Source organism: Falco biarmicus, chromosome 1 (genome assembly GCF_023638135.1).
Source record: "Falco biarmicus isolate bFalBia1 chromosome 1, bFalBia1.pri, whole genome shotgun sequence".
NCBI lineage: Eukaryota > Metazoa > Chordata > Aves > Falconiformes > Falconidae > Falco > Falco biarmicus.
The window spans coordinates 123,184,936-123,197,321 of record NC_079288.1 but is presented as its reverse complement, the minus strand read 5'-3'; the positions used below and the strand labels follow the sequence as shown (position 1 = coordinate 123,197,321).

At 45.1% G+C, this 12,386-nt stretch overlaps 1 protein-coding gene and 1 long non-coding RNA gene across 25 annotated transcripts in view; one reads left to right on the top strand and one right to left on the bottom strand.

Annotated features, from left to right (window-relative positions):
* The first annotated feature begins 151 nt into the window (after positions 1-151).
* Positions 152-5,213, top strand: ING2 (inhibitor of growth family member 2). The gene is made up of 2 exons (XM_056326366.1): positions 152-579; positions 3,937-5,213. Exons 1-2 carry the CDS (start codon positions 390-392, stop codon positions 4,605-4,607), a joined length of 861 nt encoding a protein of 286 aa, XP_056182341.1. The 5' UTR covers positions 152-389; the 3' UTR covers positions 4,608-5,213.
* Positions 5,214-7,999: 2,786 nt separating this feature from the next.
* LOC130143604 (uncharacterized) overlaps positions 8,000-12,386 on the bottom strand; it is a 35,577-nt gene continuing 31,190 nt past the window's right edge. For 23 of the 24 annotated variants that reach the window (XR_008819785.1, XR_008819783.1, XR_008819793.1 and 20 more), the window contains one exon: positions 8,000-12,294. This is a non-coding gene — a long non-coding RNA (uncharacterized LOC130143604). The remainder of the gene's footprint in view (positions 12,295-12,386) is intronic. The other variant, XR_008819806.1, reaches the window with a different exon arrangement.

Sequence of the window (12,386 nt, the reverse complement as noted above, 5' to 3'; positions counted from 1 at the left end):
CCCCCGCGCTGGCTCCCGCCCCTCGCCGCGCGCCGGGCCAGTAGGAGCGGGCGAGCGGGGAAGGCGGGAGAATGCGAACCCCTGGCAGCGCCGCCAGCCGCGCCTTATAAGGGCAGGGCCTCGCGCATGCGCGCAGCCCGGCGGCCAGGGGCGGGGGCTCCGAGGGGGTTTTGCTTCGGCGGCGGCACCGCGGCGGGAAGGGGCGCGGGACCCCGCGGCGGGGCGGCCCGGCCCGGGGTGCGCTCAGCCCTCACCGCCCCTCCGCGGCGCCTCGGCGCGGCCCGCGCAGCTCGGCCCCCGGCGGGCAGGGGGGCGGCGGCAGGAGGGAGCGGAGCGGGGCCGCCGCGGGGACCCCGCGCCCGGTGCGGGCGGCGCGGCGGCGGCGGCGGATGTGCTGCTGGCGCGGGGGGATGATGCTGGCGGGGCCGCAGCTGGTGTCGGGGCCGGCGGCGCCGGGCGGGGAGCGGGCCCGGCTGCTCTCGCTCTACGTGCAGGACTACCTGGAGTGCGTGGAGTCGCTGCCGCTGGACATCCAGCGCAACGCCTCGCTGCTGCGGGAGATGGACACGCAGTGCCAAGGTGGGCGCCGCCGCGGGACGCGGCCTCCGCCACAGGGCACCGGGCGGACGGGGGGGTGGGAAGGGGGCGGCCTCCCGCCGCACATGCGCCCGGCGCGGAGAGGCCGGAGCTGGGGCGGGCCCGGTGCAAGGGGGGTGGGCGCCGGGGTGGGCCCCCTGCCGGGGCCTGCGCGGGGCTGAGCCGGCGGCGTTGCCGGGGCGCCGCGTTCGCCGGCGGCCGGTCCCTCCCGGGGGAGGGCGCCCCGCGGCGGCGGCGGGGCGGCGGCCGGTCACCGGAGGCGCTGGGAGCCGGCGGTGCCTCCGTGCCCGGCGCTAGGCCCCGGCTCCGTGCGGGGCCGCTCCCGCCCCGCCTTCCCCCGCCGAGCAGCCCCGGTGCTCGAACCGGCGGCGGCGCCGCTGGAGCTGGCGGGGCGGCAATCGGTTTTCCAGCCCTTTCTGCCCCGCCGCCGCGGGGGTGCGGTGCCGCGTCCCGGCGGAGCCGTGTCCCCGTCCCGCGGCTGATCGCTGCTGCCCGGGGGGGGCTGAGGCGCGGCTCCCCGGAGCGTTCCCCGGCTCGCGGGAAGTTACCGCGGGCTCCGGCTTCTGCCGAAACGCGGATTAAATCCCGATCAAACCGTCCCGCCTCCTCCTCGTGGGCGACGCGGCTGCGGCACCTTCTGCCGCCGCCCTGCGCCCGGCCGTACCGCGGCGGAGCGCTGCCGCCCGCACCGCGCGGCGGGGCCCGGGCCGAGGGGTGTCCCGGGGAGCGGGCGCTGGAGCTGGCCCCCCTTCCCCTGGCGTGGCTGGCTTCCCCGTGGCTTTTGGCGGGGGCTGTTAAGGCCTTTCAGCCGCTAAATGGGCCGCCTCAGAAGACGGCTATTGTGAACGGATTCTCTCAATTATCTTTCTAATTTACCCAGGAAGATATGCAAGAACGGAGCTTTTGTGAGTGTTCCGCGGTTTTAAAGTCTACGGGGCGTAGACTTGTCTGCAGCGTTTTGAATTCTCGGTCAAGGCTGGGCTGCCTGGCACGCTCTTTACCTGCCCTGTCGCCATCACTCCGCGTCTGCCTGGAATACATTCCGCCTCCTCTTTAGGCTCCGTCTCCTGGATTTTATTCCTCCGGCCACTAACACGATACTGGGCCAAAGCAGAAGTTCGTTGCCGGATTTACCAAAGCCTCCGGAATGTCATCAACAACAAAAAGTTGCATAAAAATATTTTAGGCCCGAGTCTGAAGATGTAAAAGCACTACTCTATAATTTCAGCTAGCTTAAAAGGTAGCGGTAGCTCATGCAGGAGGGACAAAGCCACTCCTGTGCTTGGAAAACTGAAATCCTTTTAGCTTTTATTAGCTCCACCAAACTTAATCAGATTATCTGTAATGAACACTTGGCCCTGGTTTGTGTTGTGCTGGGGTTTTTTGTGTGCGTTTTGGTTTGTAGCAGGGGTTTCAGAGCTGTTTAGCTGGATGGATGGATGGGATGCCGCCTCTAATCTTGGGGACCAACAAGGAGTTTGGTGAACTTTTATCTCTGTCAGTCCACAAGTTCTTTTTAATGGGTGGTGGTCCATTTAAAGTCTTCAGGATATCTTCATGGGCTGCATTCAGGGAACAGTCAACATAGGGTGAATGTTTTTCTTTGTCACAGTGTGAAAAAGTGAACAGTTACTGCTTGTGGGTTTTTCTAGGCAGGGCATTCCCACTATGGGAAATCTGTGTAACTGCACCTACATTGCCTCCTCTCCACCACCCCCATCCCCCGCTCCCCCCCAACACACACACACCAAAAAAAAGCAAGCTGGGTGGAAGGTAATGTGGCTGCAGAATATTGTACGCTGGTTATGCCTTTCTAGTTCAGCACATACAACATACCTTACTCCATCCTTTTCAGGAGCAGAGAGTAAGATTCACCACCACCGCTGTCAGGGTAACAGGCAAGCAATGCAGCTGAAGGTGCAGGGAAACTTAAGCTGTGTTTTTAACGGTAGTTGAAATGCTAGTATTGAGAAAAAATAGGTTAAGTGAATTATTGCACAGGCAGAGTAGTGATTATCTTCCCCTAGTGAAGGTCTGAAACAGAACAAAATGCTGTTGGCTACTGTTGTCATACAGGTTTCAGAATTTATAGTAAAAAATGACCGTTCATGCTTAAGCTACTCTTTCAAGATGTCAGCAGGAAAAAATAATCACTCTGAACAATGTTGAGGTAATATCTATGGTTCCCATTTAGCACAAGCTTGAATCATCTCACAACCGTACAACAGACAAATACTTTAAAAAATGAAAGCCGGTTTGTGAAACGCAGGCTTTCAGGAAGGGATAGATTGTACTGCCTATCTTTTTACTTCTAAAACAAGTAGTGTCATTCATAAATTCCCTTGCCTGTTTAAATAAAATCCTTAAGTTGTTTCTGAAGGAACCAGTACTGTAGCTAACACTGTGCATCAGGTTTCACTGTCAGTTCTACGAATCTATTTCCTTCCACGTTAGCAATTTCTCTGTCTTTCGCGTATAGATCTAGTGTAAGTTTTGATCTGAAGATACTATTTTAAAATCCAGCAGTATAGAAAAGTAGAGTACAGACTAAGGCTGGCTTATAAGGCATTTGTTAACCCTGTTTGGGTTCATTAAACTCGCTTTCAAGAACTAAATTTTATTAAAGATTCACAGCCACTCATCCAGTTACTTTGCACGACGTGCAAGAAGAAAAGCTTAGAAGTCAGACTGAGCCGCTCATTACTGATTGCTTAAAAAAGGAAAAGCATTTTGAGTGGTTTAAGTTGATTTAAATCCTGATTGTAACTATACTATTATGTAACTTCAGTTGTCGTACTCCTTATTTATAACAACATCAACTTGAAAGTGTAATACCAAACGTTTAGATGAATAAGAAGGGGAAGGCAGAGAATCTGGATATCCTAATTGTGGAGTGTTATATATTATGTAACGATGATATGAATTCCGAGTTTCTTCCTGTGGTACAATAAGCTATAGCTTTAGTTTGTAGGCCAGGGTTTTGGAACCACTGTGGTAAGGGCTCTCAACAGAAATTCCTGCTTTTTCAGATGGAGCCAGGATATGGACTATCTGTGCTCCAGCAGCTATGATTCCCTTTCTTGGTTTATCCTTTCTTTTTCCAATGGCTAAAATAAGCTTGCTTTTTCTTGGAACTTAAGAATTTTTTCTTGGAACAGATTGTGATCTTAAACACTGATTTGATGACCTTGGGTAACTTGAATAAAATATCCAATCTAGCCCACTAGGGTATACTATAATTAAAATTTGTACTATTTCTCATCAGTTAAAAATACATTTCTATATTTTCTTGAGCATGTTCCATCTTGTTTAATTATTCTTACTATCTTTATTTTATAGAAGCGTTAAAAGAAATAGATGATGTCTATGAAAAATACAAGTCAGAAAATGATCCTGTTCAGAAGAAACGCTTGCAGCAGCATCTTCAGCGTGCATTAATCAACAGCCAAGAACTTGGAGATGAGAAAATTCAAATAGTTACTCAAATGCTAGAACTGGTAGAGAATAGAGCCCGGCAAATGGAAACACACTCTCAATGTTTTCAAGATCTGTCTGAGAATGAAAAGCCTCTGGAAAAGGCAAAGATGGAGTCCTGCCAGCCAGAGAGATCTTCGCGTAGACCTCGTCGCCAGCGAACCAGCGAAAGCCGTGATCTGTGCCATATAGCAAATGGTATTGATGACTGCGATGATCAGCCGCCTAAAGAAAAAAGATCTAAATCTTCCAAGAAGAAAAAGCGCTCCAAAGCCAAACAAGAGAGAGAGGTTTCACCTGTAGAGTTTGCAATTGATCCCAATGAACCAACTTACTGCTTATGCAACCAAGTGTCTTATGGCGAAATGATAGGATGTGACAACGAACAGTGTCCTATCGAGTGGTTCCACTTCTCATGTGTTGGACTCACCTACAAACCGAAGGGCAAGTGGTATTGCCCCAAGTGCAGAGGAGACAATGAGAAAACAATGGACAAATGTACTGACAAATCAAAAAAGGATAGAAGATCGAGGTAGTGAAAGCAATTCATGTTTTAAAGAGTTGCTCTTTTTATATTAAAATGTTTAATTTCCAGAGAATGCTGTTTTAGGAAATGCATAAGACTATGCAATAATTTTTAATCTATAATATTAATGGAGTATTAAAAGCTGTTATACCTTCTGTGATCTTTAACTTTCTGCACTGAATAACCAAATAATTGATACAGGGTGGCTTCAGACCTTCACAGAAGACATTACAAGCATATGGCGCTTGGTTTCAATTTAGCCCCATTAGTATTTTAAAGAACATTGTGAATCTTGAAATAATGGTGGTGGGAAAGATACTGAAGAACTTTTCATGTTTTGGGAAAGGCCTTGAAAGGCCTCACCTAACTGCTAGAATCTTAACAACTGAATTTGTTCTTTATCCCAGGTCTTGAGTTCTCAGTTTTTGTGTTAACATCACACATTTGGAATTGGGGTTTTTGAATTCAGCTGTAACTGTAAAAGTCTTCCGAGCTAAAAGCAGACCTCTTCAGTGACTTTCATATGACCAGTGTGTTATTTCAAGGAAGAAAATACCACTAACTTAAGCTTTTTTTTTTTTTTTTTGTCAATATTAAACTCGTCTTTGTGACTTTACACTTGGGAGTCAGTTCGTGGCTATGGTAGAATTATAGTGCATAAGCAGTTTTGGATATTCTTAGTAGATTTTGTCTGCATTCTGTTGAGCATCCTGATGTGGTCTTTATTGTTTAAGATGGTCTCTCTAATGCCAAAACTATTTCCCTGATAGTTTTATGTTTTGCCACTGCCTATATGAGCCTTGAAGTGGTAGAAGTCAATATCCCTTCCACTCAAGGGATCCCATCTCAGGGAACAGAAATTGCAAATGTGATGGAGCCTTCATCATGAGCAATCTCTAGAGAGCTGAAAAGTGACTTGTATTCTCTGGGATGTAAACTTTGTTTTTCTTTAAGTGGTATTTGTGTATGTGTGTGGCCACACTGGGCTTTAGGCACAGTTCTTGGACTTGGGCAATTATTCAAAAAGCCTGAAAGCAAAAGCTTTCAGTGAAAGTTTTGATAGATAAAAAATCCCCAAAACATGAGCATGACTGGTGCAGAGCAATTAGATAAATCCCAGCTGGTTTCTGACTGGCTATGTAACAGCGTTGTCTTGGAGTAAGCCAGTAGTATCTAAATATTACTTGGGTCGTAAGTAAAAGTAAAACTTCCTCACCCCCACGCTTTAAAGGAGGTGGGGGGGGGGAAAGATGAAACTAGCTGTACCTGTTCCTTTGCAATGGGAGATGCTGATGGAGGAGTGGTGAACCAAAGCTTGCACTTAGGGGTCCTGCTCAATAATGTTCTTCCTTGAGACTGCCTGTGTCCTGGTGGGTTTGGCAAGGCAGACAGAGCAGCTCTGCAGTGCTGGGTGGGAGGGGAGGTGGGCTGCAGGTGCTCAGAAGTCCCCACAGGTCTCTGCTCTTTGCTGCTATGGTCTCCCTTGACAGGGCCGAGCCTGATTGAAAAGCAGGTGTGCTGAGTTGAGAGCAGCCCAGAAGGCAGATGAGCAAAAAGCAAGCCACAATGGATGAATGCCACCCAAATTCCCTCCTGCCATCCCCACTAGAGGGCTGTGATGGCCCGGGGCTGGAGGGCTGAATGCACTGCACGTGGGGTAAAGAAAGCCTGGGTGCTCTGGGGCCAGATGGTATGAATCGATGCACAGTTATAAGCCATGTAAAATACTGAGCCTGTTCCCACAGTTATGATCCAATTCCTTAACAGGACTTAGCATTTGCAAGTAATGCTAGTTAACATATGGCAGACGAATGTAAAGCCAGTGGTTTGAATTTTTGCTCTAAAATTGTAGGTGTAAGTGGACTAGCTCCACTGGGGAGACCTGGACCGCAGTAAGTAAACAACTCGTGCAGGAAACTGCTGTAAGGGCCCTGACCATCAGCAGGGTAGGAGAGAAGGTGAACCTTGTGCCAAGGGCCTGTCTTGCTTTTCAGGCCGAGTAGCTAATCTGAGGTTGCAAAAATTGCTTTCTTGAGGGGGCTGGATCATGGCTACTGGTGGAGAATAACCAGGCCAGCTCACATGTTGGAGACAAGTGTTATAAGCGGTCTTCTGTGTATTTTTCTCCTTTTTCTGTTTGTTACAGCTTAATGACTCTTAGATTTCCTTCTTGGAAAGACTGGTTGGTAGCCTCGGGCTGGGGATTGTATCAACATCTGATATCTACCTAAAATGGCAATGCTCCCTAGTATTAAAACCAAACATCTCTTAAACACCAAAGTTGCTGAACAAAGTACAAGCGAAATTGTAACTGTTAATATTACTAATTTATCTTGAAAAGTATGCTTGAGTTTCTACTGGCTAAATCAAGAGTATTTTTTTCCAAGGCAGAGAGAAAGCTGGGAGCCTTACATAATTGTTCATCTGGAGTAATTGCTAAAGTAGGACGTATATGTTGTGGTTATAGAAAGAAAATTTTATATTCTGAGTGGTCCAGATAAATATCTCTAATGCAGGGATGCTTTTTTTTTATGCTAATGTCTCTTCTGGTAGGGAATATGAATTCCTAAGGTTTTCAGTGAAAATATTGCTGGGGAGATGGCACTTGCTTGCCCAATACATAAAATGGCTCAAATGCAGAAATAATTGTTCATAAGCAGGTTAGCAGCGTGCCCCAAATATTCATGGGTGCCTCTAAAATTCTCTCTTTTAAATACCCTGGCTAATTTGTTGCAAAAACTTACATGAGAAAAGATCTGATGTTACCTGGTATTTAGCATTTCACCACCTTTTTTTTGACCAAACCCAGATTTTGTGGTTTTGCATCCATTTTCATAGATCAATGGTAATTGCTGAAGACGCGCATAAGATGTTAGTATGAAATCAGAAAGGTAAGTAGAGAACTCTTAACATTGCTACTTAATGTTGAGTTCCATTTCTTAAAAGGATGAACCTCACTAGTGAGGTAAAAATGAAAAGTAAACACTGTTAAACCAGTTCAGCCAATATGTGTTTTGAAGGTGTCATGAAGTAAGTCTAAGTAACATAAATATCTGGCAATAAACACTTTGGAAGTTGATAGAAGTACATGTAACTACACAGGAACTGCTTCTTTGCTTACTGCTTGGGAACATCCTAATTCAGCATAGGTTACATTTTGTTTTCTTGAAGCATCTGAAAGTATGGTGCACTTGTTCTTGCTTTTTGCATTTCAGTTTTGAAGTAACGCAAGTTCACCAGTAGCAGAAGGTCCCCACAAACTATTTAAAAGGAATGGTATCACATCAAGAGTGGTTTTTGATTATTGTCCCGTGGGCCACTTTGATTAATCTTGACAAATTAATCATTTAATCAAAACAACCTTTAAAGCAAAACAAAAAATACACCTAATAGAAACCGTACTGTTTTGAAAGCAAAATGAGCAATTTAATAATATTTGTGTATACGTACGAAAAGCCATCTTGCTACCTCCCAGTAGTTGATGCATTTCTTTTGGACTCTGGAATTCTGCCAGCTCAGGAATAGTACACAAGATTAATACAGGTTTCCTCCAGTTGCCGTGTGTTACTTTTTATTCTGTTGTGTAAGCTGCGTGAATCCAAATACAGTTAATTACCGGCCATGATAGGTACAAATTCTTGTAGTGTAGTCTTCTGCATGCTGTTGTACATTCATACCTGTTCATTGCTAAAAAGCACAGTGATAATACCTCTGTATTTAAACTAGTTTTAACTGTATTTCCCTGCCAAGCATTAACTAATCTATACATCCAGAAATGGTAATGTGGTACTGACAAGTCTTGAAACTGGTACAGAACAATAAGTGAAATGCCCCATTCTTGCCTGAATTTACCTAAGGATTTTCCATTTTGGATGTTCTTTTAACACTGAAGTGGGCCTTTGTAAAGAAGGTATTATTTTTTAACTCTGAAGATATTTTCCCCCCCTTCATTTAAAAGCCTCTAACTTCAGCTTGAAGGAAACTACTACAGTTTGTCTGATTTAATTCTTTAAAATTAGCAGTTTGGCACTTCTGTGGCTTCTACCATTTCTGACTGCAAACAGATCTGATTCTTAAAAGTCTTAATCTGGGTTTTTATTCTTTACTCAGCTGTGCTGAACTGCACCCTGTTCAGTCTCCTGTAAAACCCAGCCAGTCTAAAGGGACAAAACCACAGCGATTGCCACACCAGCAAGTTAAGGGCTTAGAGTTCTTTCTCCCTCTTATCTGCACATATATTTCTTTTACTAAGAGGTCTTATCTCCTGTAGCTCTGCAAGTCTTTGACATTGGCACCTCTAACTGGAAAAAGTAGTGCAGGTTTCATATAAAAGCCCAACTTGCTTTAAATACTTCCCTCCCCCCCCCTATATACCTGAATCTAACAGAGCAGTGATAAAAGCTCCTGCAAATCGCAAAGGTACTTTATCACATCAGGTAATATGTCTGAAGTTGTTCTGTTGCGTATTTCAAAGCTAATGCTATTGTGGTGGCTGTTGCTGAAGCCTGCTTTAAACTCAAATGGCAGATGTATTAGTCCTGAAAGACAGCCTGTCTACTCGGTCTCAGCCAAGAAATCTATTGTGGGCAAAGGAAAAGCAACTTGTTAAGGCTACAGTTTAGAAGCAGCATATTTATCTTTGTTAGGGCTAGCAACCCTGGCTGTCTGCAGAGGAGACTTGAGGCAGGCCAAGTGTGGTTTGACCTGTGGAATGCCACAGACCCAACAAATTAACCGAGATGTGTGTTGGGAAGGTCTGCGCTAGACCAGTCAGATGAGGTTAGGGAAGTAGTAACATTTGCTGTTTTGTGAAAGTTTCCTATAGGAGCCTAACTCAAGAAAGGCTGAAAACCTTGAAGGGAGACGGGTATCTCCCTGCAATTCAAAGTAAAGCATCTGTTCTTGAAGCCAGGCGCTTCTTAGCTTATTCACCTCACTTCTCAAAAGTTCTTTTGAGCTACTTCAAGCAGAATCCTTGACCGTCACGGCTTTCTGAATCCTATTCACAGGTGCATAGCTTTGCACAGTGAACAATTCCATCTCTGAATAGCTGTCTTCAAGAGATTGGAGATGCTCCTTGTTTCTTTCATTTTCAGACAGTACAGTTTTCTTTAGGTTCTTCCTGGCTGCTAGCAGATACCTTGCAAAGAAGTGTTTTTTCAGTGGAAGGGACAGCTGGACAGCCTCTCGAGATGAGCAGGGCTGTCACTCAAACCCACAAGAATAGTTTTTCTGTCCAGTGCTAGTTAGGCAAGACATTTGACTGTCAGTGGTAAAACCAGATGCTACTGTGCAAGTGTTCAAGTCCCACAGACTTGGACATCTTAGAAAGAAAAAGATGTTTATTTTTTACTGTTATCATGCCTTTTTTATAATACATGCCACAAAAGATTTGAAATAGTTTTAAATCCTCTCTTGTGCCAATTTCCTGATTACCCTGCAGTCTTTGGAACAACTCTAGGATTATGGATTTCCACTACAGCTGGCCAGTAAACAGTTCTATTTAGTGAAAATTCTACCAAATTTTTCATTAAACGAAGCTGTCATTTGCCTTCGAATCCAAGTCGCCTCTTACGATCAAGCTCATATTGCATCTGAACCCTTTCTAATTTTTGGTCGGGGTAGGGCAGTTGTTCTAAAGGCTTATTTTGACAAATTTTGCAATTTTTTTCCCCAGCTATTTCTGCTTTCCTTTGGTTTACCTGGTAGGGCCACTTCAATTTTAAGTCAGCAATGTTTTAACGGCAAGTATTACACTGGACTGCATCTCTGTTGTGCTGCAGCTGTGTTCTAGCAGAACATCACTCACTATAGCATGGCCAATTTTGTACTTGGGGATGCACTTCACGAGTTGCATGCTGCTTTTTTTCCTGAAATATACGTCAAGTAGGTTATAAGTAGCATACACACAGATTCAAAGTGTAATTACTTCTCCTGTTCCAAAGGCCCGTTTTCCAGCGTAGGGGGATTAGTGCTTAGTGGGCACATAGAAAATAAAATCCTCCCCAAAGTTTCGCTTCTGCATACTTACGGAATACCTCCACTGAAAATGGAAAAACTAGTGAATGAGTTTCACTACAGTGATTAGCTGCGCACGTTTCTACTAAGACTAGTAGAAAGTTACAGTTTATAGTTGGAGGAGTGGAGGGGAAGTAACTTGGGTGCTTCTGTGGTTGAATGTAGTGTGATTTAAGAAGCCTAAAAGGAAACTTTAATCTCCTGCTGAGAAACAGAATAAAATAAAAAGAATTCTAGAACTTTGGGAATAACTTTCAGTAGAGAAATTAGGATAAAATCCTGTCCCAATTTAAATATAATTCTGTTGAGCAGGGTTCTACCCAGCATACAGATTTCCAGCTTCCTTTGACTAAAGCCTAAAAAAAGATTAAAGCTCCATGGCAACTGCTATCTTAACTCCTGACAGCCATAGTATAAATTACATCTTGGAAAAACCTAATACTGAAAGTTTTATTTAGGTCACCAGTCAGGCTAGGAAATGGTAGGCTTATAGATACCACACCAAACTTCATTTTGCCCCTGCACGGTCTCAGTGAGGCAGAGGTTTTTTTGTGGGAGGCAAACTGGATGCTACGCAATTATATGCAGTATGAATTTAAAAATCTGACAACTTCGAGGTGCGTAAATCTGTTTCATGCTTTTGGGGAAAAAGACTGCAATTTACTTGCAACTGTAACCTTCTAGTGAGGAATAGAGCAGGGTTCATCTGGGAGACAGCAGCCCAGACAGGTACTGTGTGAGGTTACCACAGGAGCTGCGTTTGCTGGCAGTGGAGGAACGCTATCGGTTGGTTTGTTTATTTTAAGGAGAGAGGAGAGAGATGGACAGAGGTTTTGCAATTAATTCATTTGCCCACAGGTGCCCCAGCATTCATACTTGTGCCACGAAAGCTATGTGTCCCTTTCAGGCTTGTATGGAGATCCTGCTTTCTCGCTGGTTATTATTTTGAGTGGTGGAAATGCATATAAGACTGAAAGCCTAGAATAAAGGGAACCTGTGGTAAACAAATTTCAGCTATTTGCATGAAGGCTATCTGGTACTGTTATTTCCTTAGTTCTGCTTTCTTGCTCTTTGACTATTTTTGACCCTCTCCTTTCTGGACTATGTGCTTTTCAGGCCTTGAAGAATGCCTTTAATTGTTGCCTGAGGGGCGCTTTACCCATGCCTGGTGCCCAAGACAGGGAGGGATTGCTAACTGGGATCGTTGATCCCGCTGTCCAGTGCATGGCCAAAGGTGGGGCTGCATGCCCCCTAGTCTGTCGGCTGCTACTGGACACCCACAGAATTATTCTGGGGCTCCTTTTGACCTCATCAGTTAGCAAAGTTTAAGTTCCCAATATCCCATTTAAAAGGAGAAAGTACCTATCATTCCTCAAATAAAAAATAAAACTAAGATAACATCAAAACCATACTAGAGTTACAGCCCACTATATACCTACGTGAGTGCCTACTTGGAAATTTTGCCTTGTAAATGTTTAATGGTAATGTGCCATCTATTACTGGAGAAGGATGAGAAATAGAATTGTAGAAGCATTACCAGAATAATAATTGGTTTTACAGACCTGCAAGTAGGACTGCTTTTGCCCTTTCCTCCAGCAGCTGGAGTTTGCGGGTGACGTATGCCTTCATAACCTGGAGTAATGGTATGCTGGTGTTCAAATGGATCCCAAACTTTTATCCTGTGAACAAATAACAAAAACATACTCAAATACATATAGATAGTAAATCCTAGAAGAAAGAAACTAAATATATTTTTTTCCCAAAGGTGTAA

What these genes read in the sequence shown, in the direction of transcription:
- ING2 (XM_056326366.1), top strand. Translation starts at nt 390, where the DNA reads ATGTGCTGCTGGCGCGGGGGGATGATGCTGGCGGGGCCGCAGCTGGTG. An exon ending in GATGGACACGCAGTGCCAAG is followed by an intron (nt 580 to 3,936) that starts GTGGGCGCCGCC and finishes TTTATTTTATAG; the next exon opens with AAGCGTTAAAAGAAATAGAT.